Source organism: Arachis hypogaea, chromosome 11 (genome assembly GCF_003086295.3).
Source record: "Arachis hypogaea cultivar Tifrunner chromosome 11, arahy.Tifrunner.gnm2.J5K5, whole genome shotgun sequence".
NCBI lineage: Eukaryota > Viridiplantae > Streptophyta > Magnoliopsida > Fabales > Fabaceae > Arachis > Arachis hypogaea.
Window position 1 is genome coordinate 146,512,501 of NC_092046.1, and position 27,863 is coordinate 146,540,363.

General features: G+C 38.1%; 5 protein-coding genes across 8 annotated transcripts; 2 read left to right on the forward strand and 3 right to left on the reverse strand.

Annotated features, from left to right (window-relative positions):
• The first annotated feature begins 215 nt into the window (after positions 1 to 215).
• Positions 216 to 7,886, forward strand: LOC112723413 (glycerophosphodiester phosphodiesterase GDPDL7). The gene is made up of 10 exons (XM_025774792.3): positions 216 to 332; positions 604 to 718; positions 823 to 1,104; positions 1,210 to 1,322; positions 1,422 to 1,917; positions 2,008 to 2,043; positions 2,136 to 2,417; positions 2,501 to 2,637; positions 2,738 to 3,227; positions 3,350 to 7,886. Exons 1-10 carry the CDS (start codon positions 315 to 317, stop codon positions 3,646 to 3,648), a joined length of 2,268 nt encoding a protein of 755 aa, XP_025630577.1. The 5' UTR covers positions 216 to 314; the 3' UTR covers positions 3,649 to 7,886.
• A 6,085-nt stretch (positions 7,887 to 13,971) lies between these two features.
• LOC112723415 (uncharacterized) lies at positions 13,972 to 16,860 on the forward strand. 4 transcript variants are annotated; one of them, XM_025774793.2, is made up of 3 exons: positions 13,972 to 14,105; positions 14,572 to 15,965; positions 16,070 to 16,860. In XM_025774793.2, exons 2-3 carry the CDS (start codon positions 14,638 to 14,640, stop codon positions 16,527 to 16,529), a joined length of 1,788 nt encoding a protein of 595 aa, XP_025630578.1. In that variant the 5' UTR covers positions 13,972 to 14,105; positions 14,572 to 14,637; the 3' UTR covers positions 16,530 to 16,860. The 4 variants fall into 4 exon arrangements, with proteins under 4 accessions (XP_025630578.1, XP_072064082.1, XP_025630580.1 ...); XM_072207981.1 differs by having other exon boundaries at positions 14,002 to 14,105; positions 14,651 to 15,965; XM_025774795.2 differs by having other exon boundaries at positions 14,008 to 14,105; positions 14,628 to 15,965.
• Positions 16,861 to 17,415: 555 nt separating this feature from the next.
• Positions 17,416 to 19,078, reverse strand: LOC112723416 (uncharacterized). Its single transcript, XM_025774796.3, has one exon. The coding sequence runs from the start codon at positions 18,778 to 18,780 to the stop codon at positions 17,644 to 17,646; it is 1,137 nt and encodes a 378-aa protein (XP_025630581.1). The 5' UTR covers positions 18,781 to 19,078; the 3' UTR covers positions 17,416 to 17,643.
• A 4,415-nt stretch (positions 19,079 to 23,493) lies between these two features.
• LOC140176285 (uncharacterized) lies at positions 23,494 to 24,657 on the reverse strand. Its single transcript, XM_072206230.1, has 3 exons — positions 24,327 to 24,657; positions 23,749 to 23,972; positions 23,494 to 23,682 (listed from the first exon to the last, which is right to left on the reverse strand). The coding sequence occupies exons 1-3, from the start codon at positions 24,655 to 24,657 to the stop codon at positions 23,494 to 23,496; spliced, it is 744 nt and encodes a 247-aa protein (XP_072062331.1).
• Positions 24,658 to 24,719: 62 nt separating this feature from the next.
• Positions 24,720 to 27,863, reverse strand: LOC112722135 (uncharacterized). Its single transcript, XM_025773106.1, has 5 exons — positions 27,468 to 27,863; positions 26,213 to 27,418; positions 25,863 to 26,062; positions 25,594 to 25,819; positions 24,720 to 24,866 (listed from the first exon to the last, which is right to left on the reverse strand). Exons 1-5 carry the CDS (start codon positions 27,861 to 27,863, stop codon positions 24,720 to 24,722), a joined length of 2,175 nt encoding a protein of 724 aa, XP_025628891.1.

Here is a 27,863-nt window from a genome sequence, read left to right on the forward strand (position 1 = left end):
GGTTAGTTAGCAACAAAGTTTCAGTTTGACAAAACTAACATTGAACAAGAGTAACCAAAATCAGCAAATAATGAAAAATCATATTCCAAAAATGACATTGGATTGGTTGTCCCTAGAAAACAAATACTAACCAGCTATTTATGCGTGAAAATTTGTGTGGATTTAAATTGTGAAAAATAGAATCTCATTTCTGCATTGATCTTAGACACCAATTTATTTCTTCCTCTTATATTTTCCTAATCACATTCCCTCGAGGGTTTTACTCATCAAAAACTCTGGGGAATGCCAGTTTCCTTCGTCGAATAAATCAAGATATGAGTATACATTTTGGGGTACGCATCTACTGTTTCATAGAATTAACTTCTGTTTACTTTATAGTGTCATCAAATTTAATTAAATTAATTCCTTCTGATCTCTATTCTTTAGATAAGCGAAGAGAGAACTTTACCGTAAATGAGATTGAATGAATGAATGAATTATATAACATGTGGGAAACTTGATATATGAATGATTATTATTATTATTATTACCATCATTGTTTGTTCTTTGTAATTTGATTCAATGGGTAGGTTTGATTGAAATTGAGGTTAAACTCTGTGACAGGGAATGAACAAAATGATCACAAGCTTGTTTCTTTATTCCTTGTTGGTGCATGCAACGGTTGCCCAACAAGTTCCACTTCCAAAACCACCTTTGAGAAAGTGGACAACCTTAAGCGGTTTGTAATCTCTGCACTTTTGTTTCTCATACTAGGATGCTTTTGATCATATAATGGTTCTAGGAGATGAAATGTATATAATGGGTGATTGGTGAATTATGCAGGGAATGAACCTCTTGTAGTATCCCGCGGAGGGTTCTCGGGTCTGTTCCCAGAAGGCACACCAAATGCATTGGCATTTGCTAAGGACACCACCATCTTGTGCAATCTTCAACTGACGAAAGATGGTGGTGCCTTTTGTGTCACCGGCACCACGCTTGACAAATCAACAAATATAAATGTTTTCGATCCGAATAAGACAAGAACCTACAATATCAATGGCAAGAATGTGGAAGGATACTTTGCTGTCGATTACACTGCAAAAGATATTGACCAGAATGTGTTTAGTGAGTCTTTCAGTCAATCTACAATTTCTTTCTTTTCTCATTAATTAATGTAACAAAATTGTAGGTTTGGAACTGATGTTACCTTTTTGCTATGTGTTGCCACAGTGGTTCAGTCCATTTATACTAGACCTGATTTTTATGACCAATCCCTCCCAGTTCTTAATGTTGATGCTGTCCTAGGCGACCAGTCCCCACCCAAGTTTTGGTTGAATGCTCAGGTTCTTAATCATTTCTTAGTAGCAAATGTGAAAAGCTGAAAATCCTTGAGCTTTGCTTTTCTTGAATGTTATAATTGATGGAATGTTCTGTTGCTGCAGTATGAAGCATTTTACACTCAGAAAGGTGTGAAGTTTGTGGATAGGGTTGTTGAATTGGTGACCCAGTATCAGATAAACTATGTTTCTTCTCCAGAGATTGGTTTCTTAAAGAGCATCAACGGGAAAGTGAGCAAGACAACTAAGATCATATTTCAGCTTCTGGGTGCAAATGAGGTTGAACCCACAACAAAGCAGCCATATGGTACCATTGTGAAGGATCTTTTGGCAATTAAGTCATATGCCTCAGCCATAATGGTTCCAAAGGAGTACATATGGCCGGTTAAGCCAGACAATTATCTTGGGCTTCCCACAACACTTGTATCTGATGCACATAAATTAGGACTAGAAGTATATGCTTCTGGTTTTGCTAATGACTTCACCTTAAGTTATAATTACAGTTACGATCCTACTGCTGAGTACATGCAATTCACAGACAAGGGGGATTCTGTTGATGGTGTTGTCACTGATTTCCCAACAACAGCATCGAATGCCATCGGTGAGATGACAAATCCTTCTACCTTCAATTCAGAGTCATTTTGCAAATACCAAACACTCCTTTAACCTTAACTGACAATTGTTTTCGCAGCATGCTTTGCAAATAACCAAAGCTTGCCCAAAAAAGGTATGTTGCTAAGCTTGAAACCACAATTTTCGCATCCATAGATGAGATGCCCTCAATCACAAATCTGTAAACTTACACATTTGCTTCTGCAGGACCAACTCTGATCATAAGCAACAACGGAGCAAGCAGTGTTTATCCAGGCAGCACTGATCTAGCATATCAACAAGCAATAGATGACGGTTCTGACATTATAGATTGCTCGGTTCAAATGTCAAAAGATGGAACAGCCTTCTGCTCCGGTGCTGCAGACCTGATACAAGAAACAACTGCAGTGACAAAGTTTATGCCTCGAACTTCCACCGTCCCAGAAGTTCAAGCAAAAAGTGGAATTTTCTCCTTTGACCTTACATGGAGCGAGATTCAGACCTTGAAACGTAAATTCCTTTGCTAAACTTGATAATAACTTTCCACAAGATCTGAATAATGAAGAACTTAAAGTATAAATTTATCATTTCAGCTCAAATCTATAATGCTGAAGGCCCAGATTTCCCAAGAAACCCAGCAGCGAAGAACAGTGGTAAATTTGTCACCCTGGCTGAATTTTTGGAATTGGCCAAGACAAAGGCAGTTCCTGGCATTTTGATAAACATACAGGTAAGTTAGCAGCAAGAAAAGCATGATATAGTGCTTCTCAATGGTTAATATCTGTTGCTGCTACTACAATTGCAACTAAATCTCTCTGTTTACCTCACAGAACGCCGCCTACCTTGCATCAAATAGAAGCCTCGACATTGTGGGAACGGTCAGCAGTGCTTTGAGTAACGCTAGCTTTGATAAGGAATCCACAAAGCAAGTGTTGATCCAATCAGATGACAGCCAAGTGTTAACCAAGTTTAAGGATATCCCATCCTACAAAAGAGTGTTGTTAGTTGATGACAGAATAGGTGACATTCCAAGGCCAACAGCCGATGAAATTAAGAAGTACGCTGATGCGGTGAATCTTGTGAAAAGCGCTGTTTTTAGTGTTGAGGGAGGAGGTTCATTGTTAGCAGGAATGACTAATGTTGTCCGGGAATTGAAAGATGCAAACCTCACAGTATTCGTTCATAATCTCAAAAACGAATTCATAACCTTGGCATTTGACTTCTGGTCTGATCCTAATATAGCCATGGCTACTTTTATCCAAAATGCTAAGGTCGATGGCATTGTGACCGATTTTCCTGCCACTGCAAGTAGATATATGAGTAAGTAATCACAATCTAGCTCTTTCAACTCTCTTAGTTTCATTCATTCTAATGAGATAAACATGAAACAAAATTTTCCTAGAAACTATTAAGTTCTTACGTTACCTTTTTCTTGGTTGCAGGAAGCCCATGTAGCGATCCAAACCATGTGCCTACCATCTTACCAGCTCAACCTGGTGACCTGATGAGCACTGTTGATCCTCAGACTCTACCACCAGCAGAATCACCACTTCCACCTCTTGAGGTTGACAACGTTGTCGATCCACCGCTTCCTGCGGTCTCTAATTCTAAAGATGAACCAAGTGCTCATCCTCCACCCACCAAACCTGCATCCTCTTCAAGTTTCCGGGCAAATAAGGTCAACATTGGTCTCTCCCTGGTGGTATACCTGGTGTTTGCTCTTCTCTTCACTGGCCATTAATGCAAAATTCTAACTGAGATGAACATTTTGGTCTTCATTTTTATTCCAACATCATGTGTGCCATCTCAAACTGTACTATATATAGAATGCCTATGATATTAGTTCGGTTAATCAGCTTATACATACTCGCCATTTCCTTAACTTCGTTAACCAATATATATCCGCATATAGATGTTTCAAAAGGTAATCTCCCAATTATATTTGGCAAATTTTAAACAGAATCACGCATATATTATATATACATATACCATCAATCGTAAATCAAGGAATCGAGCTGTCATACTAATATTAAACTGACTAACTTACATTGAACCACAAGATCAAATATCTTTGAATTGAAAGAATAATTATCACTCTAAGTCTTAGGACTTATGCAAAACCAAAAGTTACATATTCATGTCTACACTATACAGCAACAATATACTTCGCGTAGCAAGCAGCAACCACTTGGGGAAGATTCAATGCAAGCAATCTTCTGGTACATTGTAATCTTTCAATTGGCCAATCCTCTTCCAGATCCCTTAATACATTGCAGGCATGGTCTTGAGTTGCTGCCTTCAAGAACTATAAGTCATTGAACATTTCCAGTAGCTGCCAACTTCTCTGCAATGACATAACATTTTAGTGAGAACCAACAAACCTACCTAAAATGAACGTTATGATGAAAAAGAAGCCATTCCAAAATTAAACTAGTTTCAGACAATTAGCTCAACCAAGCTCATGAAGCTAAACTATAAGTCTATAACTACTTTAATAAAATCTGAGGATTAGTAAATTATAGTTTCAGTTTGAGGGTTGCGTTCGGTGATAAACATAATAGGATTGAATCTATTAAGACAATGTTAGATAGATGATGTATGGAATGAAAAAGGGGAAGTTCATGAAGTCAACCGAAAACGCCCTTCCCATTTCTCATTCCATACACCTCTACCAAACATAGTACTCACAACATGCCGCCAAAATACAGAGAGAATAGGGTTAGGGTTAGGGTTCCAGTGGAGGCTCAGATTTGGTATCAGAAAGGGACCGGCCATCGAAAAGCAAGGCCGCCGTGGATGGCTGCAATAGAATTGCCCCGCCACCGGCGAGCATTGCTTGACGGCGACCGGTCCTTCGATTCCACACTCTGCAACCATCGTCACAGCCTCATTGGGATCAGAGAGAAAGAGAGAGAACGAAAGATAAGAAAAGATCCAAAGAAAGCAAAAGGCTTATGCTAAATCGAAACTGCGTCTGTGCGAGAGAGAAAGAGAGAGAGACAGAAGCAGTTCATAGTTTCCATGAATGTTTCCCTTTGTTTTTTTTTTTTTTTTTTTGATCAAAGTGAGAGATTAGGGATTTTGTAACATCATAGATAGATAGCACTTTCAGTATCAGAGTGTGGCTCAAGAACCCTAACCCTGCTTTTGCACGGGTGTAACTCCAACAGTTATATAGGCCTAAGGCCGTTGTTTTCTCAATTATGCCCCTGGTGCGATAACTAGTTCTAGAAAGGCTCAAATCTTCTCACTTACTTGCCCGTCAAAAATGCGCTTGTTATTTTTTATGTGGGAGAGAGAGAAGTGTATAACAAGAAACTGTGAGCAGAAGTGTGTTTCATATTAGTATAGGATGTACAAATCGGATGCACCGATTTGTTTGTTTTATTTTTTTTTTCAAACAAACAATCACAAATCGGACGGTCCGATTTGTGAATTCAAAAATAAAAAAATTCTTAATGTTGAAATCGGACCATCCGATTTTTATTTTAAAAAATAAAAAAAATAAAAAATGCAAAACGGATCCTCCGATTTGTAGTTTATTTTTTTCTCCAAACAAATCGGACCTTTCGATTTGTAATTTATTTTTCTCTTCAAACAAATCGGACCGTCTGATTTGAATAAAACACCATATCAAAAAAATAACACCTAATCTTCCAATAATGATGTATTACACATATATTTAAACAATATAAAAAAAAATTAGCCTCAAAAATGTGTAGATCACGATAAATATAATGTGTGCAATAATTTGATTTAAGATTTTCATTCAATCCTACTCTGAAAATAAATTAGATCCATCTCAGTTTCTCCCACTTAGGTAAGTCCACAGTATAACTCAGACTCTCAACAGTCTCAAACCCAATAATTCAAATGTATACGAGATCAAAATTTTAAATCCAAATTATCTAGCACTATCCTTCAGATTTGTCACTAACATTCTTAAATTATACTTAATCATTTTTCTCTTCATTTGTAGAATAATTAATTAATGAATCCATTTATAACAACACGCATTATTTTCCTGCGAAAAAATATGTTGCATACTTCCATTGATAGGGAAATTTCCTATATTTCTAGTTTATGAACGTAAAAAAAATCACCTATATTTCTAGTTTATGAACGTAAAAAAATCACGGCATTTTTTTAAAGGCCAATTCTATAATGCCTATTATTTAGTGTCTAAATTTTGCTTAATTTTCTTTTTATAGTAAATTTTAAATTTTAAAAAATTATTTATTTTTATATTTTTTAAATTAAATATTAATTTTTAACTTCTTTTAATAAATAAGCACCATAGCATTCATCTTTTTTAAATTTTAAATTGCATAAAATGGCACCAATTTTATAGAAAATAAAGTTTTGAAAGAAATTGTCTTTATACTGCATTATTGCATCACATAAGCCTCAACAAACATATACACTGAAAACTGAAAAAAGTATCAAAGATTATTATTAGGTGAACACTCATATGAAGTTCTAGATAATAACAAAATATCTAATCCTTCTCAAGTAAAAGAAAGCTACAAGTGAAATTTCCCCTCATTAATATTGTACAAAATACTCCTTAGACATTGTTTGGAACGAGAAAATTTAAAAAGAAAAAAAATAAAAGGAGAGAAAATGAATGAAAAATAAATTTTTTGTTGTTTGGATGAAAAAAAAAAATATAAATCCTACTAAATTATTTTCTCCTCACAAATAAAAAAAAATAAAAAAATATAATAATATGAATAAAATTACACATCTATTCTTTATCCTTAATAAATTATAATTTACAAATAATAAATTAAAAATATTAATATAATATAATTTTATATTATTAGAATTTTCTTTTTTCTCACTTTTCTTTCAATACAAATCAAAAAAATTTCTCTCTATTTTTTTCGGTCTATTTTTTCTTAATTCAAATAACATACAAATAATTTTATTTTTCTTTTTATTTTCTTTCCTCTCATATTTTCTTTCCTATATCCAATCCAAACAAAGTCGTAACTTAAAATTGAATAATACAATTATCGGGCTAGTTATTTCATCTAATTATCGGGCTAAACTAGCCCCATACAATGTAGGATAAATGTCTATGCCTATAATATACATGACAGAATATGGATCCAAGAAACTTCAGGCCTTCATAGTCTAATCAAGCAAGTTGAAATCTTTTACGGGGCCAATCTACACTTTGCTCAAACCACGTGCGAAGCCACCTAACCTGAACAACCTAGTAAAACAAGTTAATAATCATAATCAATATGAGAAAGTAGCAAAATCCCAGTTGTTACAATTAAAGCTCACAGTTATCAAGTGGAAAAAAAGGAATCACAAAATTAGGGATTTCATGGACTATAGATCTGGCGAAAAATAAAGAAAACCGGATCCCATATAACTTATTAATTAACACCGTGTTTGTTAGATGATGTATGGAACGAGGGAGGGAAGTAAAGGAACTCGGTGGAAAAAACCACCACCCACCGTTCCCATCTCTCGTTCCATACATCTCTACCAAACAGCGCGTCAACAGAGAGCATGGATCTAGGGTTTCGGTGAGGCTCAGATTTGGCTCAACAAAAGGATCGACCTTCGAAAAGCAACGCCATCCATGGATGGCTGCAACTGATTAGGTTACCACGCCACCGGCGAACGTTGCTTAACGGCGACCGATCCTTCGATTCCACACTCCGCAACCATCGTCACGGCCTCTTTGAGATCGGAGACACTGAGAGAGAGTGAAAGTAAGGAAACAGAAAAGCTTAGCTATCATAATCAAAGGTACATAGATAGATATATAGATAGATATCGATAACCGGACTAAGAGAGAGAGAGAGAGAAAGAAAGACAGTAATTAATTTATTTATTTATTTTATTTCATTCCTTATGTACTCCATTTTGGAAGGTTTGAGAAGTTAGGGTTTTTTGAGAGCATCAACTAGACAGAGCCAGTTCAGAGGCGGAGTGCGGTAGGTAAAAAACCCTAATCCTGCTCTCACATATCCCAAACCTAAAGAATATATAGGAGATTCAACAAGTTATATTCCAATTATGCCCTTGGGCCTTGGGACTTTTGGGAGTCACACCACTTCATCCGTACTTCTTCTGTTTTTGTTGTCAACTGAATGTGTTCCACTAAACCGAAACTACTTCTGAGTTCTGACAAAAACTTCTCAAAACTATTCGTGTATGTGGGTTTTTTTATTATTGACTACCAGGTTAAAAGTCCAACAATAATCAGGGGAAAGCAATTGCCCATTAAGTTAGCATCAAACTAATATAGGAGGTGGTGGTGTTTGGCTAAGAGAGGTCCAAAGAAGCCATAATCCAAAAAAAAAAGCTAGATAAAATGAGCTATTGAGCTGGAGTTGCACCTTGAATAAGATCCATTGGAAGTTGGGAGTCTGTTTAAATAGTTGGGAGTCTGTTTGAATAAGATGTTGGAACCTTGATAAAGAAGAAGAAGATTGCGGAACGTAGTGCTGGTGTCCCGTTGTGTTGCTGGAAGGGGCCTCGAGCTTGTTTGGTTCGGGTTGGGCTTCCCAGCCTGGACTTTGTCCAAAAAAACTTAGAGGGGAATCATTCGCATTTGTAACTATGTAATGCGTAGTTACAAAAAAAAAAAAACTATGTAATGCGCGACTCTGTAGTAGCTAAACACAGGTGGATTAGTTAGGGAATCAATAGCATCCTAGTTAACTTCTTTGATTGTTGAGTGGAAAGATTGGCTTATATTTTTACTAATTTTAATGAGTTTAATTTTAAAACATGTCTGTCAAGAAAATTAAAAATTGTAACACGGGTGTAATACACTATCAATAAATGAATCATGTTAATATGTTTTCAATAAGCATGATCTTCTAGTGATATCAAATAGACTGCTCCAAATTGATTCTTGACTTCGAATAATGACTAAATCATCTTAATCCTGCTAATTTGTCAAATATTGTAAATACAAAAACTAACTAATACTTAAAATCTTTTAAATTGTTTTAACTGATTTCGTGAACCTAACTATCATAGGAGTGTTGAATGAAAATTTCATGCATAAATGACCAACACATGCATAAGTTATCAGGTAAAGATGGAATTCAGTTAAGTAGGGTAAAGAACTATTCTTCATATTGCTTGGGAAGTTGCACAATTAATCCAACCGAATAACAAACAAGTATATATAAATCGATTTTCTAATTTCTTACTCATAAAGGAAAGATAAATCTCAACATAATTGTTCATTCTTTCCTATTATGAGGGCGAAAAAGTTCGACATATCTATATATTAAATAAATCAACACACATCTTGCATTTGTTTTATGGGTTTTGCTAGTGTGTAGATATGTTATTCCTTCTATATATATAGAAACCACGTGCCATGTATAAAAATAGGACAGTTGGACAATATAGAAATGTGTGTTCAGGAGCAGCTTTATAAAAACTGTGAAAAGCCGTGATTTGAAGAAAAGTAGGCCCCACATGTTTTTGTGATCAAGCTTTAATGAAAGCTATGACAAAGCGCTAATAGCTAAAATTAAGAAATAATTTTTTATGCAAAATTTTTTGTTCGAAGAGCGTAAATTGTGGCCTTGAAAAAAATTAAATCCCTTCCCTAAATTAGGCTTAATAGGAGGCCCATAGAAACAAATAAACCCACGTCTTTTGAAACAAATTTAACCCAAGAAAAAAAATTCTATTATCCCCTTTACTCAAAATCAATAGCAGCCCTAGCAGCCCATTCACTCACCGGTACTTAGATCTAGGAATATATAATTGATCGTAGCAAACATATGGTTTATCATGAAAAAAGGTTTAAGTACTCCGATGGTCATTATAATTTTACCAAATTTTTAATTAGATTATTGTTACGATGGGTAACCGGAGATTGTTGGGCTGGACTCGCTGGGTTGACCCAATCGTCTGAGGAAGAAAGCCTTCGAGCGGGTCTGCGCCTTGGGGGCCTCCGTCCGACTCGTGAGTATGAACGAATGGGGGTGGTACCTACAATGACACTCTGATGCTTAAGTCAGCAAGGGTGTGAGCAGGTCTAGAGAGTATTGGGACTTAGTGATACCTGAGGGATGTCAGTGTACTTATAGTGGTGAACCAATAACCACCGTTGAAGTAGTGCCACTTTTTTAGGGTGTTAACCGTCCCTTTATCTCAGGGAGGTTAAGATATGGCTCTTGGAAGTAGTTAGAGAGATTCTAGGGGCAGTTACTCATTCAAACGAATGTTTATCTGCCAGCTAACTCTCGTCCCCGACTTTTTTAGAGTAAGTCGTGGTAAGAACCGATTTCGCAGGAGGAAGGTCGGTGCTAAGTGAGGCTCAACCCTTCGGATTGGACCTTTTATTTGTACCTGGGCATTATCGTTGGGTCAGGGTATGAACAATTATTATATTTTTTCTTTCAGTTAGATTTCGATATTACTTTAATTTTGTAATTAAGTCCTTCTTAATGTAAAAAATATTAGACTTAACTGAATATTTCTTTGCAAATTAAAGGTATTCATAATTCAAAACTTAATTAATTCTTTAACTTCATATATCTTCCTAAAAACATTATGTTACTCTTAACATTTTTAACACGAAAAGGACCTTATTACAAACTTAACAGTAGTGTAGAGATCTAATTGAAAAAAAAAAAAATATAAGGACCTAATTAAAAATTTTAAAATTCTATAGAAATTAACAGAATATTTAATTTAAAAAAAATATTTTAAAAATATCAAAATACCTAGAATTAATTTACCGAAATTATTAAATATTATTTAAATTATAATTTATTTATCATCATTATTGATAAATTCACAGCTATTATACCTGCAACTTATTATTATTATTATTATTATTATTATTATTATTATTATTATTATTATTATTATTATTCAACACCAAAGTTTTACCTAAATTCTACGTATTTTGAAAAAGGTATTTTAAAAATATCAAAATACGTAAAATTTACGTAAAACTTTGGTGTTGAATAATAATAATAATAATAATAATAATAATAATAATAATAGTAGGTTGCGGGTATAGTAGCTGTGAATTTATCAATAATGACGATAAATAAATTATAATTTAAATAATATTTAATAATTTCAGTAAATTAATTCTACCTATTTTGATATTTTTAAAATATCTTTTCTTAAAATTAAATATTCTGTTAGTCCTTATAGAATTTTGAAATTTTTAATTAGGTCTTTGTACTTTTTTTTAATTAGATCTCTACACTTCTGTTAAGTTTGTAATGACGTCCTTTTCGTGTTAAAAATGTTAAGAGTAACATAATGTTTTTACGAAGATATATGCGGTTAAAGAATTAATTAATTAAGCTTTGAATTATAAATACTTTCAATTTGCAAAAAAATATTCAATTAAGTTTAATATTTTTTATATTAAGAAGGATTTAATTATAAAATTAAAACAATATCAAAATTTTACTGAAAGAAAAAATATAAGAATCTAATTAAAAAATTGGTAAAATTATAATGATCATCGGAGTAATTAAACTTTTTTCATGATAAACCATATGTTTGCTACGATCAATTATATATTCCTAGATCTGAGTACTGGTGAGTGAATGGGCTGCTAGGGCTGCTATTGATTTTGAGTAAAGGGAAGAAAGTTTTTTTTCCTGGGTTAAATTTGTTTCAAAAGACGTGGGTTTATTTGTTTCTATGGGCCTCCTATTAAGCCTAATTTAGAGAAGGGATTTAATTTTTTTCACGGTCACAATTTACGCTCTTTGAACAAAAAATTTTGCATAAAAAATTATTTCTTAATTTTAGTTATTAGCGCTTTGTCACAGCTTTCATTAGAGCTTGATCACAAAAACATGTGGGGCCTACTTTTCTTCAAATCACAGCTTTTCACAGTTTTTATAAAGCTGCTCCTCAACACACATTTCTATATTGTCCAGCTGCCCTATTTCTATACATGGCACGTGGTTTCTATACATATAGAAGGCATAACATATCTACACACTAGTAAAACCCTTGTTTTATACAAGGAGGCGCTCTGCTCATCCAAAGTTTCAACAAATGCCAAACTCTATTCATAGTTCATACCCTAGAAGAAAACATGACTTTCTGATGCTTTACCCAAATGGATTGCAATTTTCACTCTCAACTTAGTAAGCTTCATTAAAATTGTCCAACCAAAGCCTGATGCTTTTTGTTCGGTCCCATGTTTTGATCTTCCATTTATTCCATCCCGTGTATAATTTCCACATCTTCATTGGAATGGCGTTAGGCAGAACATAAGCAACTCAATAACGAACTTATCCTGGTAAATCTGGAGAGAGAAAAAAAATGTGAGAGGTAGCAAGGTGTCTCCATGTTGAAAAAATGTAATTCCCAAAACAAAACAAAAAAGTGAATCCTGAAAATAATGTCTTTTTAATTGTTTTGGGAATTACATTTCTTTTATATTTATAAAAGGAAAAAAAAAATTCCTCGGCAGGCTTGTTAGCAGAAGCGTTGATGATGGTAGGCGAGGTTTGCACAACCAATCAACCATTGCTGTGCTATCAGCAGAACTTGCAGAGTTTGTGTTGTCAGCAATGGATCATTGAAGCTCTTGATACCATGTGAAAGTAATAAAAAATCTTCTAGAAAGAAAATAGAAATTGAGAGAAAACTGAACAGTGTGTAATATTGCATTATTCTGAACCATAACATACACTAGTATATATAGATGCTAGAGTCACTATGAAGCTCTTATTGTAACTGATAGTCTTGATCAAGAATGAGTAACTATAACAGTCAAGGCTAACATCTTTTTAATAATAGCATATAGGTATAAGTAATATATCTCTCACAAAAAAAAAGTGAAAACAGAAATTGAAGCAACATCCTGTAAACAAGGGACAAAGCATATCAACAAAAGTGATCATCCTCATAAACGATGGCAGCAGCATCACAAGACCGTAGAATCTTATTTATCAAAAGATACATCTATGGACACTATAAAAATACCCGTTTCATGTCTTGTGCAATAATATAAAAATGAATGAACATCATCTAGAACTATAACACTTTATATAAATCAAGTGATGTTTTGACACAAACCTTTGAGTAAAGCCACCTAAGCTGAAGCCTTTAATAATAAATAAGTAGATAGAGAAGCAAATAACACAAATTAACAAAACCCCAATCATTTAACACAAAACAACTTGGCAAAACTGGAATGTAAATAAAAAATACCATCTTTCGGGGACAAAAAATGGGGAAAACTTGAAAAGGCATAATCTTAGGGCTGAAAATTGAAGCAAAAAGAATGGATCAGATTAACGTTGTGTTTGTTAGATGACATGTGGAGTAAGAGAGTGAGAGTGCACGAATTCGGTGGAAAACACACTTCACATCTCTTCCTCCACATGTATCTACCAAACACAGCATTAAAAGCACGCCGCCAAATAGAAACAGAACCGGTTAGGGTTTCGGTTGTGGAGGCTCAGATTTGATACAACACGAGGCCAGGCCGTCGCAAACCAACGCAGCCATGGATGGCTGCAACAGGATCCACCGCGGTGGGGTTGCCCCGCCACCGGCGAGCATTGCTTCACGACGATGGAGCCTTTAGTTCCGCACTCCGCTACCATCGTCACTGCCTCTTTGAGTTAAGAGAGAGCCAGAAAGCGAAAGAATGAATTAATGGAAATGGAACATTGAATTGAATTGAAATTGGAACTGAAAGGGAAACTAATCAACTCAGCGACCGACCGAGAGTGAGAGAGAGAGATAGAGAGAGACGAAGAAACATTTTCCTTTTTTTTCTTTTTATTTCTTTCTTATTTTGGGTATGAGAAACTGAGAGAGATTAGAGTTCTTGGAGAGCATCAACGAGATTGAAGCAATCTCCTTCTGAAATGGAGTGCGGATAGAGAAACCCTAACTCTGCCCTAACATGGTGTAACCCTAAAACATAAATAGGAGGCTTAATTACTTCTTTTCCAAATATACCCCTAATGCGAGTTTCATTTTATTATTTGGGCCTTTTGAGCCCAATCTGATGAATTCTTCCAAACAAAACGAAAAACCCAAACTACACAGGAAAATAGAATGGGCCCAGCCCAAATTGCAAGAGAAGTAGAAGCGCGCTGCTTCCTGAAGCTGTAACTGTCTGTCTGTACGCTCAAAATCAGGGTTTAACGTTCTCTCGCGTGCATCGTGGCCTCTGTTTTCGCTGTTTCCTCTCTTGCTTTTTCTCTGGTAATGCTTCTTCTCGGTAGTTTTGCGTTTGGAGTATTAGCAGAATCTTCATTTCGCTTATTTGATTATTTGATTTGTGTTTGTGTGTTTGTGACTGTGTGTGTCCCATGAATGGTGAACTATTTTGCCTTTTTAGATTAGCTTCAAATGGCTGCTCTGCGCTGTTTTTCTGGGTGTTAATCGTCAATTCAAACTGACGTTAAAATGAACATGCTAAAACAAATTAATAAAATAAGGCAAATAATAGGTTCTTCTGCTTGGTGCTCAATTTTTGTTTTTTCTTTGAACTTAAGAGCTCATGAGGAACCACGAAAAACTGGAAATGTTGTGAAAGAATGCTAATGTAGCTTAGGTTTTGTTCATTTCTGTATGTATTGGCTATAACTGCTGTATATAGGTTTGTGGCATCATGCGGATGTCATTGGTTTGGCCATAGATGTTCACCGGCCTGCCAACTCTTTTCCAGGTTGTTGAACATTTTGGGTTTTAAACATTGCCTTCTGCTGCCCAAATTCTTATCAGTTCTAAAAAAATGGAAAACTCAGATACATCTCTAACAAGTTCATCCCTGCCACCACCTCCACCTCCACCGCCACCAGCACTAGTTGTTACGGAAGAGCCAGAGCCGAAGAAGCAGAAGATGTCCACCAGTACCTCTGATGATGAAGAATGCACAACTGCCACAGACACCAAGAAAAGGTACAAGCGTCGTAAGATTGCTATATTCTTTGCTTATTGTGGCGTTGGCTATCAGGGTATGCAGAAAAACCCCGGGGCCAAGACCATTGAAGGTGACATGGAAGAAGCCTTGTATGTGTCTGGAGCCGTCCCTGAACAGGATCGTGGAATTGCTAAACGGTATGACTGGGCTCGCTCAGCTAGAACAGATAAGGGAGTCAGTGCTGTTGGTCAGGTTGTTTCAGGCAGGTTCTATATTGACCCCCCTGGTCTTGTTGATCGCCTTAATTCAAATCTTCCAGATCAGATACGGATCTTTGGTTACAAGCGTGTAACAGCATCTTTTAATGCCAAGAGGTTCTGTGACCGCAGGAGGTATGTCTATCTCATTCCTGTGTTTGCTCTTGATCCATCTTGTCATCGGGATAGAGAGACCGTCCTAGCTAGTTTGGGAACCGGAAATGAGCTTGTTAAATGTTTGGAGTGTTCTGAGAGAGGTCGTAAGGTGGTAGGGCTTGTTGGTAATGCAAAGCACAATCTAACACAAGAAGCTATGGATGTGGATTCATTCAGAAAAGACGATAAAGTTAATGCTGGGCTGACAGAGGATATTGATGTATCTTTGAGCAAAGGTGAAGAAGGTAAGTGTTTAAATGAAGAATCTGGTCATGAGGATAAGGTTGTAGTTGACAATTTGAACTCTAAAACTGAGGAATCCAGTAATGAGGTTAAGGTTTTAGTTGACAATGTGAACTCGAAAACCGATCTTGAAACTATGGTTCCTGTTCAAGATGCGGATACCCCTGTGAATGGTGGATCAGTGAACACAGCCATAGTCGAGGAAGAGAAAGTTAATGGAGAGGATAGGCCTACCAAAGGAAGCGGATTCAGTTACGGTGAGGAGGAGAAAGAGAGATTTAATAGGATCTTGAAGTACTATGTAGGTACTCACAACTTCCACAACTTCACCACTAGAACAAAAGCTGAGGACCCTGCTGCCCGACGCTTCATTATTTCATTTGAGGCAAAGACTACTGTTGTTGTTGAGGGCATGGAATTTGTAAAGTGTGAGATTGTTGGACAGAGCTTTATGCTTCATCAAATACGGAAGATGGTTGGGCTTGCAGTGGCAATCATGAGAAATTGTGCACCAGAATCTCTTATCAATAAAGCTTTGCAGAAGTGAGTAATTACCTTTGTAGCTTGTGTTATATTCAAATTTGATTTGATATACAGGTCATGCTCATCTAACTTTATTTTTTTGACCTCCAAACAAAAAAATGCAGGGATGTTAACATTAATGTGCCTACTGCCCCTGAGGTAGGACTATATTTGGATGAGTGCTTCTTTGCTTCATACAACCAGAAATGGAAAGATAGCCACGAGGAATTGTCAATGAAGGCATACGAGAAAGAAGCTGAGGATTTCAAAATGAAGTACATATATTCTCATATTGCTTCTACGGAACAGAGGGATGGAACTGTGGCTCTCTGGTTGCATTCATTGAACCATAGAAATTATCCTGATCTGCGTCTTGTTGATGAGGAAGCGATCACTGATAATGGGAAGACAGAAATAAAGGTTGAGGACAAGAGAACTGAGAAAACCGAAATAGGTGATGAGGGAGCTAATAAAATTGAAACACAAGTTGGTGACATGAGAACTGAAATAGAAGTAGATGATGACAAGAGAACTAAAATAGAAGTTGATAACAAGCAAGCTGAAACAGAAGTTGCGACTGATTGAACCGAATAACCAGCCCTTTAATATAACTCTACTTTCAAATTGATTTACTACTTTGGAGTGAACATTTATTTGCCTAGCACACCTGGCTTACTATCATTTAGAATACTGTTGCTTAGTTCATTAAAATGAAAAGTATGTTTGCTACATTTTTTCTGTTGTTTTAGATTTTTCTTTTATATTTTTTGGGAGGGGGTGTTCAAATATGACCCCTCTTTTTGTCCCAAATTCAAAATTTGATTGATCAATGGTAATCGCTAGCACAGTTCTGTAAAAAGTTGATCTATTTGAAGGAAGCTCTAGATGATATATACATACTATTGTTTCTTTCAAATTCAAGTTTCATTCCGCTTGTATTACTCAGACGTGTAGATGCATTTTACAACTTCTAAGATTCTATATCAAGAAGTCAAAAACTCTTATTTCAGCAACAAAAGGAGTGAATGCTAGTTAAATATCGTAAAGTGAAGTCAACATACGATTTCGACTTCTTGAAAGAAACATGATGTTTCTTCATATTTGCACACAAATGGTTGGTTGTTTACTAAAAAGTAAATAAACAAACGTGGTTATTAGCAGTCAAACTGTCAAAGTACCTCCCTCAGTGATGAACTAATGATAATACCAATGGAAATATCCAAATACAGGATCTTACACATTGTCGTTCATTGTACTGACAAGCACAAATGATAAGAATTATATTGATCATTAACAAGGGATAAAAATAGTAGTACTAGCACATATTTTGTTGAGTAGAGAAAGTAAACAGAACTTTGATATGTGTCATGCTCTCAGATCAATATTAAAGGTTGACTATAGCATGTAGAGAGCAAAAATGGAGGGATGGAACCTGTTTAATTTTGCTCAACTTAACAACAGAGAATGAAGATAGCTAATAATACACAGCAGAACATTACCATTCCATAAACATTATTTTGTACAGTCAGACTTAGGAAAAAAAAAGTAACTTCAATGATCAATGAATATCTGCTGCCTCTGTTCACATGATGTGAGATATCAAAAGCCAACATTTTCTGTAACCTCAAAGCAGAATTAAGAACACCAAAATCAGAACAGTGGAGATAATTGTACACCACTAATACCAGAAAATCAGTTTCTAGTTTCTACCAAGGGGGAGAGATCTACAACTATAAGTTTCTTTGAAATCAGACTTCCTGGACGAAGTGAAAATGGAGGCATACACCTCCTTTGTGGCATTGGCGGGTGCCAAATCAGAAGCCTTGAAACGCTTTGCAGCAGCGGCAGAAGCATCATTCACTCCCTTCAAACTAACCTTACCATTATTATTAGCTTCAACTTTAGCAGAAGCCTTTTCGACAGCCTTAACATCAATGCCATGCTTGGTACCACTCAACCTCGACCCTTCCAAATCATCCCCATTAACACCACCACCATTTTTGACCTTCTTGCTCTTCTTCTCCTTCGTCGTCTTTGCCTTCTCCTCCTCCATCTTCTCCCTCAGAACCGCCACCTCCTCTTCGCTCCCATTGATCGGAATCTTATCCCCTTCCCGAAACTCTGAATGACAAACCAAACAGCTCGAAGATTTTACCTCCTTCAACGCCTTGGCACTCAGAACATGCCCACAATTCCTCAAGGCGAAAAATTTATACTTTCCATTGAATTCAAGCCCAGCAATAGGGCACTGAAACCTAGCACCACTACCCATATTACCAACACCAGGAATCAGAGAGAGATGAACCTTGATCATGTCCTTCAAGCCCTTTATGTGGCCGAATTCTTTGGGGAGCTTCTTCCCGATCAAGGCCTCGACCAGTGATTCCTTGTTGAAGATGTTTCCAAGCTTGTCGATGACGCAGGGCTCTGTCAGAGGCTCGTTCGAGAGAGCGCAATTGAGCCACTTGGACAGCCTCTGCTCGTTCGGGTCAACCTTGTCGGGCTTCTTGACGGCGTACATGTTCAGGTAGCAGTCGCGGGACTCTGCGCCAGTGGCTCCGCCATCCCCTCCGCCGCCGAGGAGGCGAGATCGGAGGAGGAGGTGGGAGAATGGGGGGATTTGGGAGCTAGAGAGAAGGGTTTCGTCGGGGAGAGTTTTGCCATTGAGGGTGAAGTAGAAGAAGGATGAGTATTGTGATTTGGGGAGAAGAGAGCGTTTGAGATGGGAAAGAGAGTGGATTTCGTTATGGGTGGTGGCGGAGGACACCGTTACGGATTGGGAGGAGATTTGGAGCTCCGGCGATTGGACAAAGAATTGGTGCGATTTGGGATGCATTTTTGGGAGGTTTCTTTTTACAAATTTGGGGATTGAAGTAGTTTTTGTTGCTTTGAATTGTATTGTTGTGGAGATGATCGGAACCCTAACCCTAACTTCCGCGGATATAAGATCGCTGGTGAGTTAACCGACTTTGCTATGATCCCACGAACACGATGACTTCCTTGGATCACGGTGTAAGTTGGTAATTATAGGTGTAGTTTTTTGTTTTGGACAAAAATATAGTTTGAGGCCCAGAAAATTTATCAAGCCCTAGATCAACCCTTGTTTTTTATTCGGAAGAAACACCCAACCCGCCTTGTCCAAAAAAAAAAACACCCAACCCGGTCCATTCTAAAATAAGACAAGACGATCTCTGTCTAGAGCTGGCAATGGTAGGGTAGGGTAGGGTTTAGACTCTATCCTAACCCTATCTGCAGGTTGAAAACTTTCTTAAAATTCTATCATACTTTATCCGCGGGTTGAGAATCTCTCAACCCTAACCCTATCCGTACCTTAAAGTTTTAAACCTTACCCTACCCTACCCGACCCTACCCGCATAAACAAAAATTTTTTTAAATAAATATAAAATTCAACCATTCCAAATTTCACACATATTAATAAAATAAAAAATAAAAAACTAAGTTCAAATTAAAATTAAAAACAATAAAACCTTAAAGAAATTCAACATAAAATTATAAATAATATGATCATCAATTAACTTAGTAATTATTTCAACTTTTTATAAGAAGAAGATTGTGAGGACAAGACTCACTTTCTTCACTATATACATATATATATATATTAAGAGTGCGGGTAGGGTAGGGTAGGGTATACCCTAAACCCGTACCCTACCCTACCCGAATGGGTTGGTCCGGGTTGAATACCCACGGGTAGGGTATATATTACCAGCCCTATGACTCTGTCGAAAAAAAATATGTGAGTTACGACTAGGAGTGACAAACAGGCCGAAATTTGCTGAGTCGGATTGCGTAACTCGCTAAAAAAGACAGACTAGGCTAGAATTTGAGATCGCCATAATAAAAAAGCCTGCTTAACTCGCACCGCCTAACCCACGAATATTGGCGGGTTTCAGCGCGGCAGGGGGAGGTGGGCTAACCATTTTGCCATTCCTAGTCATGGCGGCCCCTGTAACACCCTAATTAGCCTAAGCTTTACCTCGCGTCGTAAAGTAAAGGTTAATCAGAGATTACGACAATTCTAAGCTCATACATATAATATATAGAAGAAAATAATATAATCTAGAAGCCCGATGAAGGATATAGCTCAAAAACAGGATTTGAAAAGCGCAAAACGTACTAACGAAGCTACTAACTTAAAGCACAAGATATAGACAAGATATAGCAAAATATAATAGTATAATATCATAGAAATCTAGCCACGGCTCGCGGAGTTTAAGCCAGCTAGCCATATACAGACCATACATGAAGCCAGACATTAAAAATAGCTTATACAAGTTTTTTTCTCTCAATACATGCATCTAGGCTAAACAAAATACAAAATGAGAGATATATATACAAAACAAATCAAAAGAACTCCAAAAGAATCCAAGATCCTCCGCTTCTGTCACCATCCAAGTAACTCACCGAGGTGGGTTGCGACCTGCATCTGAAAAATACAACAGAAATATGGTATGACAACCGGAGGTTCTCAGTATGGTAACAGTGCACAGTGATATAGGATAAGACCCTGGGATGTCAAAGGCAATCCTAGACTTCATATCCATCACAAGATTTCAATCTTAAGGCATACTAAAACAGATAAGCATGATTATATAAATCTTAACATAAATAAACAGGGTATTCTATCTTAAGAGATTTCTATTCTAACCACACACTGCTGTTCCATAGCCTTCACCAACCTATCCTCCATGCGATCCCATCGCCACCGCCTTCCGAACCTCCTCAATCCCAGTAGAAATCACAATTAATTACAATGCAAGTAAGACACAAGTAGAAGCATATAAGGCAAGTAATTCAAGTAAGCAAATAGGCATGTTATTCAATTAGGCATACAATTTCAAGTCGGCAAAGCATACAAACAGATAGAAGATGCACATGATGAATGCCTGCCCTATTGGCTGTGATATCACATTGTCGGTTCAACTGCCAACCCGACACATCTCCATGGAGATGTTTCCCCTCAGAATCATCATTGAGAACCCCCGAGATATAGTGCTCGGATCACTATCCAGGCTTTTGCGCCTGCACGCTCTATTGATCCGAAGGGATGTGAGCGGGATACTCTTGCCACAGACCTCACATCTCAACGCAAGCGGGACGAACCACCGCCCTTAGACCGCCGCCGCTACCTCGACAGGCGAGATCCAACCGCCGTCCCTGCCGGGCGCATAGCGTCTCATAATCTCAATTTAAAATAGTAGTTCAGTGGTTTTTCATAAGACATTTTCAATACAGCAATGATTCATCATTGCACATTCGAGTCCTCGACTCATCTCAACCACTGTCACATCAACATTTCTATTTCCGAGTCCTCGACTCATCACAACTACTGTCAATTCACATTTTTCATTCCGAACTCAACGGTTCATCAGTTCTCATCTCATATACCAATCATTCTTTTCACGTCATCAAACACATCCTCAATACACCAGAAACCTAAGCCTCCATTTTTTAATTTTTCATAATAATATCAACTAAAACTCTAAAGTTCTTTCCCTTGTTCTTATACTCAAAATCAAGCCCAAAAGTGTTAAAATGGTGTCATAGAAGCTTGCAATCTTGTTGGAAAGGTGGAGTAGTTGAAAAACAAAGTTAAATTTGTGAAACAGGGCGTGTGTGTATGCACAGGGTTGTGTGCGCGCACGCCCTGGAGAAGTTTTAAAATGTGTGCGTACGCATAGAGGTGTGCATACGCACAGGTGCCAAAATTCACAATATATGTTCGCTCGCACAACCTGTGCTAGCGCCCTCAACAGAATGACCTTCCCAACGTGTGCGTGCACACAAGGCTGTGCATACGCGCAGGTTACAATTCCTCATTAGGTATGTTCGTGCACGAGCTGTGCCAGCGCTGTGAACAGATTGCCTGCCTCTGCATGTGCGTGCGCACAGGTTAAAAATTTCGCAGAGGTGTGCGTGCGCACAAGCACATACTAGAATTCACAAAATTCTGCCACTTTACAGAATTTCAGATTTTTACACCAATCTTTGAATGATCATAACTTCCTCTACAAAAATCCAAATCTTACAATCTTTATATCGATTTGAAGAGTTTTCAATAAGCTTTAATTTCATACAATTTTCAACCAATTTTGAAAAACTGAGGCATAAGTTATGATCAGAAAAAGTTCACCAAAAATTAACTTTTACCAAAAATCACAATTTAGCAAATTTTCCAAAATCCTCAAACCACATCCAACCAAAACAATACCAAACTCCCATTTTCAGCACAATCTACCCTCTTGGGTCACAATTTACCATTTATATCAAATTTTCCACCACACTTCATCATTTTTAATCTCAATTATCCAACATATACATCATAAACAGTTTTCCCACCATCACATACATCCATCCTCATTATATCACTATCAATCTCCATCATCAAACTCATTCATGCTTTATGTTAATACTCAATAATATTCATTCATCCAAACACATAATACATCATATCTCAACATCATTAATCAACAACATTACCAATATTAGTTCATCAAACCTCATTCAACCAATCAACATCAACAACCACATCAAATCAACCCTATCCTATAGGTCACTAGTCTAAGTGTCCATGAATATTATATACTACATAGAGAAAACTGAAACCATACCTTGGACGATTTCCAATATATCCTTAACCTAAAATGAGCACAACAATGATCACCAACAAGCTTTCCAACATAATCCAAGCCACCAACAAGCACCGAAGGCCTCCAAACTCACAATTATTCAAGCTATATATACATAAACCATCCCAATTCAACCCAAGGCTCATAAAAATTGAAATTTCACAAGGGTTCAAGAGTAACTCACCTTACCCAACAGTTTTGGAAGCCAAAACCATAAGCAATCAAGTGCTAGAGTGTACCTAAACACCCAAAACACAAGATTTTGCTCAAAACCAAACTCTAAAACTTGAATTTATCAAAGGCACGAAAAATGGGCAGGGAAACTTGAGAAACTTACCACAGTGCTTAGATAGAAAGGACAGACTCGGCAAGAGCTTCGCGTAGCCGCTGACGGCACGTGAATCGGAGCACCGTAGCTCGAGATATCGCGGATTAAAGTGATGTGTGAATAGTGCTCTTCTCTCTTCTCCCTCTTCTCTTTCTCAGCTGGTGTGTGTGAGTTATGAGAGTGTTGTGTGCTGAATTGGCTTTTAATGAGGGTATATATATGTTGGGCTTAGGCTCGGTCCAACCCGTTAGCGTTTTTAGCACATTCGGCCCAACTTCGGGCCAAACCTTTAAAACCGGTTCAATCGATTGCTGGTTCGCGGTTTGTCACGGTTTTTCGCAGAAAAGACATTTTCTAACTTAGAAAAACTTACTGAGTCCAAAAATCATATTTAAATCTTCAAATTCTCACTCTAACTTTTTGGAACCTAGTTTGGGCAATATTGATTACTTAATTAACCGGTTGATTAGTTGCGGTTTTTACATTCTCCCCACTAAATAAGAAATTTTACCCTCAAAATTTAGTGATTACCTGAGAAAAGCTCGGGGTAATCCTTTCGCATCTCGGACTCCAATTACCAAGTATGCTCTTCAATTCCTGCTCGCTCCCAAGCTACTTTAACCAACTGAACTTCCTTTCCTCGCAGCTTCTTCACGCTAGTCTCGTCAATACACACCGGTGTTACTTGAAAAGTCAAGTTCTCCCTCAAATCAACCGACTCAGGCTCTAACACATGGGCCTTATCCGACGTGTACTTACGGAGCTGTGACACGTGGAATACGTCATGCAAGTTAGACAAGTGAGGTGGCAAAGCTACTTAATACGCCACCAGCCCGAATCGCCTTAGAATCTCAAACGGTCTAATGAACTTCAAATTCAACTTCTTAGTTTTTATAGCTCTTCCAATCCCAGTCGTCGGTGTAACCCTCAAGAATACATGTTCTCCTACATCAAACTCCAACGGCTTCCTTCTCTGATCTACATAGCTCTTCTGTTGACTCTGTGCTGTTAGAGTTCTCTCCGAAATCTTCTTTATCTTCTCAGTAGTCTCTGCTACCAAATTAGGACCCAAAACACTTACTTCACCAGTCTCATACCAACAAAGTGGAGATTGGCACTTCCGTCCATACAAGGCCTCATACGGAGCCATCCCAATACTCGCATGAAAGCTATTGTTGTACGCAAACTTCACCAATGGCATGTAACGATCCCAACTCCCAGGTTGATCCAATACACATGCTCTCAGCATATCCTCCAACATTTGAATAGTCCCTTTCGAGTGTCCATCAGTTTGCGGATGATATGCGGTACTGAGTCATAGCTTTGTACCGAAAGCTCTTTGAAAAGCTCCCCAAAACTTTGATGTGAATCGGGGATCACGGTCTGACACTATGCTCGATGGCACACCATGCAACCTTACTATCTCCTTGATGTACAACCTTGCTAACTCTTCCATAGAACAGTTCACTCGAATAGGCAGAAAATGAGCAGATTTGGTTAAGCAATCCACGATCACCCAAAACGCATTAAATCCCGACCTAGTCCTCGATAAACCAATCACAAAGTCCATCGCAATTTCTTCCCATTTCCACTGAGGAATCTCGAGTGGCTGTAGCATTCCTGATAACTTCTGATGCTCTATCTTCACTTTCTGACACGTCAGGCACTTGGATACCACTGTTGCTACATCACCTTTCATCACAGGCCACCAGAACATCTTCTTTAAGTCATAATACATCTTCGTACTTCCGGGATGAATGGAAAATCCACTGTTATGAGCTTCCAACAATAAGTCTTACCTCAAACTCTCGATATTCGGTATACAAATCCTTCATTTGTATCTCCATAATCCTTCACCATCCTTAGTGAATTCTTCACGCCTCTTATCACCAACTGGTTGAAAACATCATTGAAGCTGTTGCTCATCTTGCTGAGCCTTCTGGATATCTGTTTTAAAGGTACTCAAAATCTGCAACTGATTCAAGCAAGCTCTTTCGGCAACTTCACCAATATCTAGCTTAAGATCCACAAACTTATCCACTAACTCCTCCTCCTTGATTCTCATCCAAGCTATTGTTAAGGACTTCCGACTCAAAGCGTCTGCTACCACATTTGCCTTTCCAAGGTGATAACTCAACTCAAAATCATAATCTTTAAGCAACTCCATCCACCTTCTCTGGCGCATATTAAGCTCTTTCTGATCAAAGATGTACTTGAGACTCTTATGATCAGAAAAGACGCTAAACCTTACTCCGTACAAGTGATGTCTCTAAATCTTTAAGGCAAACACAATCGCCACTAATTCCAAATCATGAGTGGGGTAATTCACCTCATGCGGTCTCAGCTGACGCGATGCATAAGCCACCATATTCCGGTGTTGCATCAACACGCAACCCAAATCCTTCAGTGACGCATCATAATATACTTCAAACGGTTCATGCGATTCTGGTAAAATCAAAATAGGTGCCGAAGTTAACTTCTTCTTCAAGGTTTGAAAACTTTCTTCATACTCCGATGTCTACACAAAAGGCACTTCCTTCCTTGTCAACTTAGTCATCGGGAGTGCTATCCGGGAAAATCCTTCAATGAATCTCCGGTAATATTCGGCTAAGCCCAAGAAGCTTCAGACTTCCATCACTGTCATCGGTCTTTCCCATTCCATCACCGCTTCTACCTTAGAAGGATCCACCGCTATTCCCTCTTTGCTCACTACGTGACCTAAGAACTTTACTTCCTCCTTCCATAACTCACACTTCAACAACTTAGCATACAATTTCCGTTCCTTTAAGATTTGCAACACAATCCTCAGGTGTTCCTCATGCTTCTTTACCGTCTTAGAGTAAACCAAGATGTCGTCTATGAAAACCACCATGAATTTGTCCAAAAATAGACGAAAGACTCTGTTCATGTAGTCCATGAAAAATAGCAGGTGCATTCATTAACCCAAAGGACATCACCGCAAACTCGTAGTGTCCATAGCGCATCCTAAACGCAGTCTTACAGATATCATCCTCTTTCACCCTTATCTGATGGTAACCGGATCTCAAATAAATCTTGGAAAACACTCTGGCTCCTTGCAGTTGATCCATCAAGTCATCTATCCTTGGCAACGGGTACTTATTCTTCACGGCCACCTTGTTCAACTGCGGGTAATCCACACACAGTTGCATTCCTCCATCTTTCTTCTTCACCAATAAAACTGGCGCTCCCCACGGTGATACACTCAGTCGAATGAACCTCTTGTTCAGAAGCTCTTCCAACTGAGTCTTTAATTCAGTCAACTCTATCGGAACCATCCTATACGGCGCAATCGACACTGGTCCGACTCCCGACACCAATTCAATCACAAATTCAATCTCCCTTTGAGGTGGGAACTCAGGGATATCTTCTGGAAATACCTCTAGAAAGTCTCTAACTACCGGAATTTGATCTAGTTCCTGATTATCACCTAGCGTATTCGCAGCTAACAGAATATAACCCTGACACTCTTTCCTACTATAGTGCACTATTACCGAGTTCAGGTAATACCCTTCAGCTATCACTGCTCCATTTTCTTCTTCCGGCATAAACCGAATTGACCGCTCAAAGCAATCCAACAACACTCGATTCTTTGACAACCAATCAAATCCCAATATCATCTCCAACCCAACCATTGGTAAACAGATCAAATAATGCATGAAGTCTCTACCCTCAAGCTTGAAACCTACTTGCCTACACCCTGACCTAGTCATAACCGTTTGATGCGGAGTATATACATGCAGATCAAATGCTAACTCTGACACTTTCAATCCTAGTTCCTCAACTTTAGCAAACGAAATAAACGAATGCGAAGCTCCAGTATCATACAATGCAACTAAGGATTTATCACCAATTAGACATATACCTCTCATCAAAGGATCCGCCTTAGAAGCATCCTTGGTGTTCACAGCAAAAACTCGACCTTGGTGCTGACTTTGACCCGCATTTGGGTTCCTCCCACAAGTGCAATCCCTCGCAATATGGCCAGGCAACCCACAGTTGAAGCAACCACCTAAACCAATCTTGCATGAGTCATATGGATGAAAACACCCACAATGCACACAAGTCAAATCCGGGGAATTCTTACTCTGATTTCCTCTCCCTTTGCCACGCTGAAACTGATCCTGAGTGTTCTTTCTGAAGCCTCCTTGACCTTGAGGCACATATCCTCCTCTCTTGAAACTTTGACCCCTCGGATGAAAATACTTGCCACGTCCCCGACTAGAACTTCCTCCGTGAGTTTTCTTGGACGAAGCTACCGTCTTGGCATACTCTTCCACCTCTCTCGCCTTGTTCACCAAGTCAGAAAAAGTACGAATCTCCATTGGAGCCACAGTAGTCATAATATTGTCCTTCAACCCCCTCTGGTACTTGATGCACTTCCAGCTCTTGTAGGTCTCCGGAGAACCCTGACACACCCTTGAAAACCTACAAAGCTCCTCAAACTTGCTGGTGTAGTCGGCCACAGATAAGGAACCTTGCTTCAGCAGACTCAGGAAAGTACTTATTGTAGAAGGCTGTCTGGAATACGTCCCACGGAACATCAGCATTCTGAAGCTGTAGCAAGCGGCACTCGGCTTGCCACCAATGCTGGGACTCTCCCGCAAGCTGATAAGCGGCAAATTTAACATATTGATTATTCAGAACATGCTGCGCCTGTAAAGCACGATCCATGGCCTGAAACCAGTTGTCCCCTTCTGTAGGATTGGTTGATCCTCGGAAAATTGGCAGATGAACCTTGAGAAAAGTCACCAAGGTCATCGGAACACCTTTCGTGTTATCGCCGTTTCCCTCAGCATTATTATTGGCATTCCCTTCGCTATTCCCATTCCCGTTTTCGGTTGGTTGGCCTAACCTCTGCACAGCTTGCAGGGTCGCAGTAGCATTAGCTTCCATGGTATTCGCTAAGTTAGCCATGGCCGCCAT

Excerpts from the sequence above, each read along its gene's own strand:
- LOC112723413 (XM_025774792.3), top strand. Across the intron at positions 2,044-2,135 it reads CCAAAGCTTGCCCAAAAAAG|GACCAACTCTGATCATAAGC; the intron begins GTATGTTGCTAA and ends TTGCTTCTGCAG. Across the intron at positions 3,228-3,349 it reads CACTGCAAGTAGATATATGA|GAAGCCCATGTAGCGATCCA; the intron begins GTAAGTAATCAC and ends TCTTGGTTGCAG.
- LOC112723415 (XM_025774793.2), top strand. The coding sequence starts at position 14,638 with ATGGAAAACTCAGATACATCTCTAACAAGTTCATCCCTGCCACCACCT. Across the intron at positions 15,966-16,069 it reads ATCAATAAAGCTTTGCAGAA|GGATGTTAACATTAATGTGC; the intron begins GTGAGTAATTAC and ends AAAAAAATGCAG.
- LOC112723416 (XM_025774796.3), bottom strand. The coding sequence starts at position 18,780 with ATGCATCCCAAATCGCACCAATTCTTTGTCCAATCGCCGGAGCTCCAA.
- LOC140176285 (XM_072206230.1), bottom strand. The coding sequence starts at position 24,657 with ATGTATTATGACTTAAAGAAGATGTTCTGGTGGCCTGTGATGAAAGGT. Across the intron at positions 23,973-24,326 it reads GGAGATAGTAAGGTTGCATG|CAGAGACTACTGAGAAGATA; the intron begins GTGTGCCATCGA and ends CTAATTTGGTAG. Across the intron at positions 23,683-23,748 it reads TTCTAAGGCGATTCGGGCTG|CTCCGTAAGTACACGTCGGA; the intron begins GTGGCGTATTAA and ends CACGTGTCACAG.
- LOC112722135 (XM_025773106.1), bottom strand. The coding sequence starts at position 27,863 with ATGGCGGCCATGGCTAACTTAGCGAATACCATGGAAGCTAATGCTACT. Across the intron at positions 26,063-26,212 it reads CGATTGCGCCGTATAGGATG|TTGAACAAGGTGGCCGTGAA; the intron begins GTTCCGATAGAG and ends GATTACCCGCAG. Across the intron at positions 25,820-25,862 it reads TTTGCGGTGATGTCCTTTGG|AGTCTTTCGTCTATTTTTGG; the intron begins GTTAATGAATGC and ends CTACATGAACAG.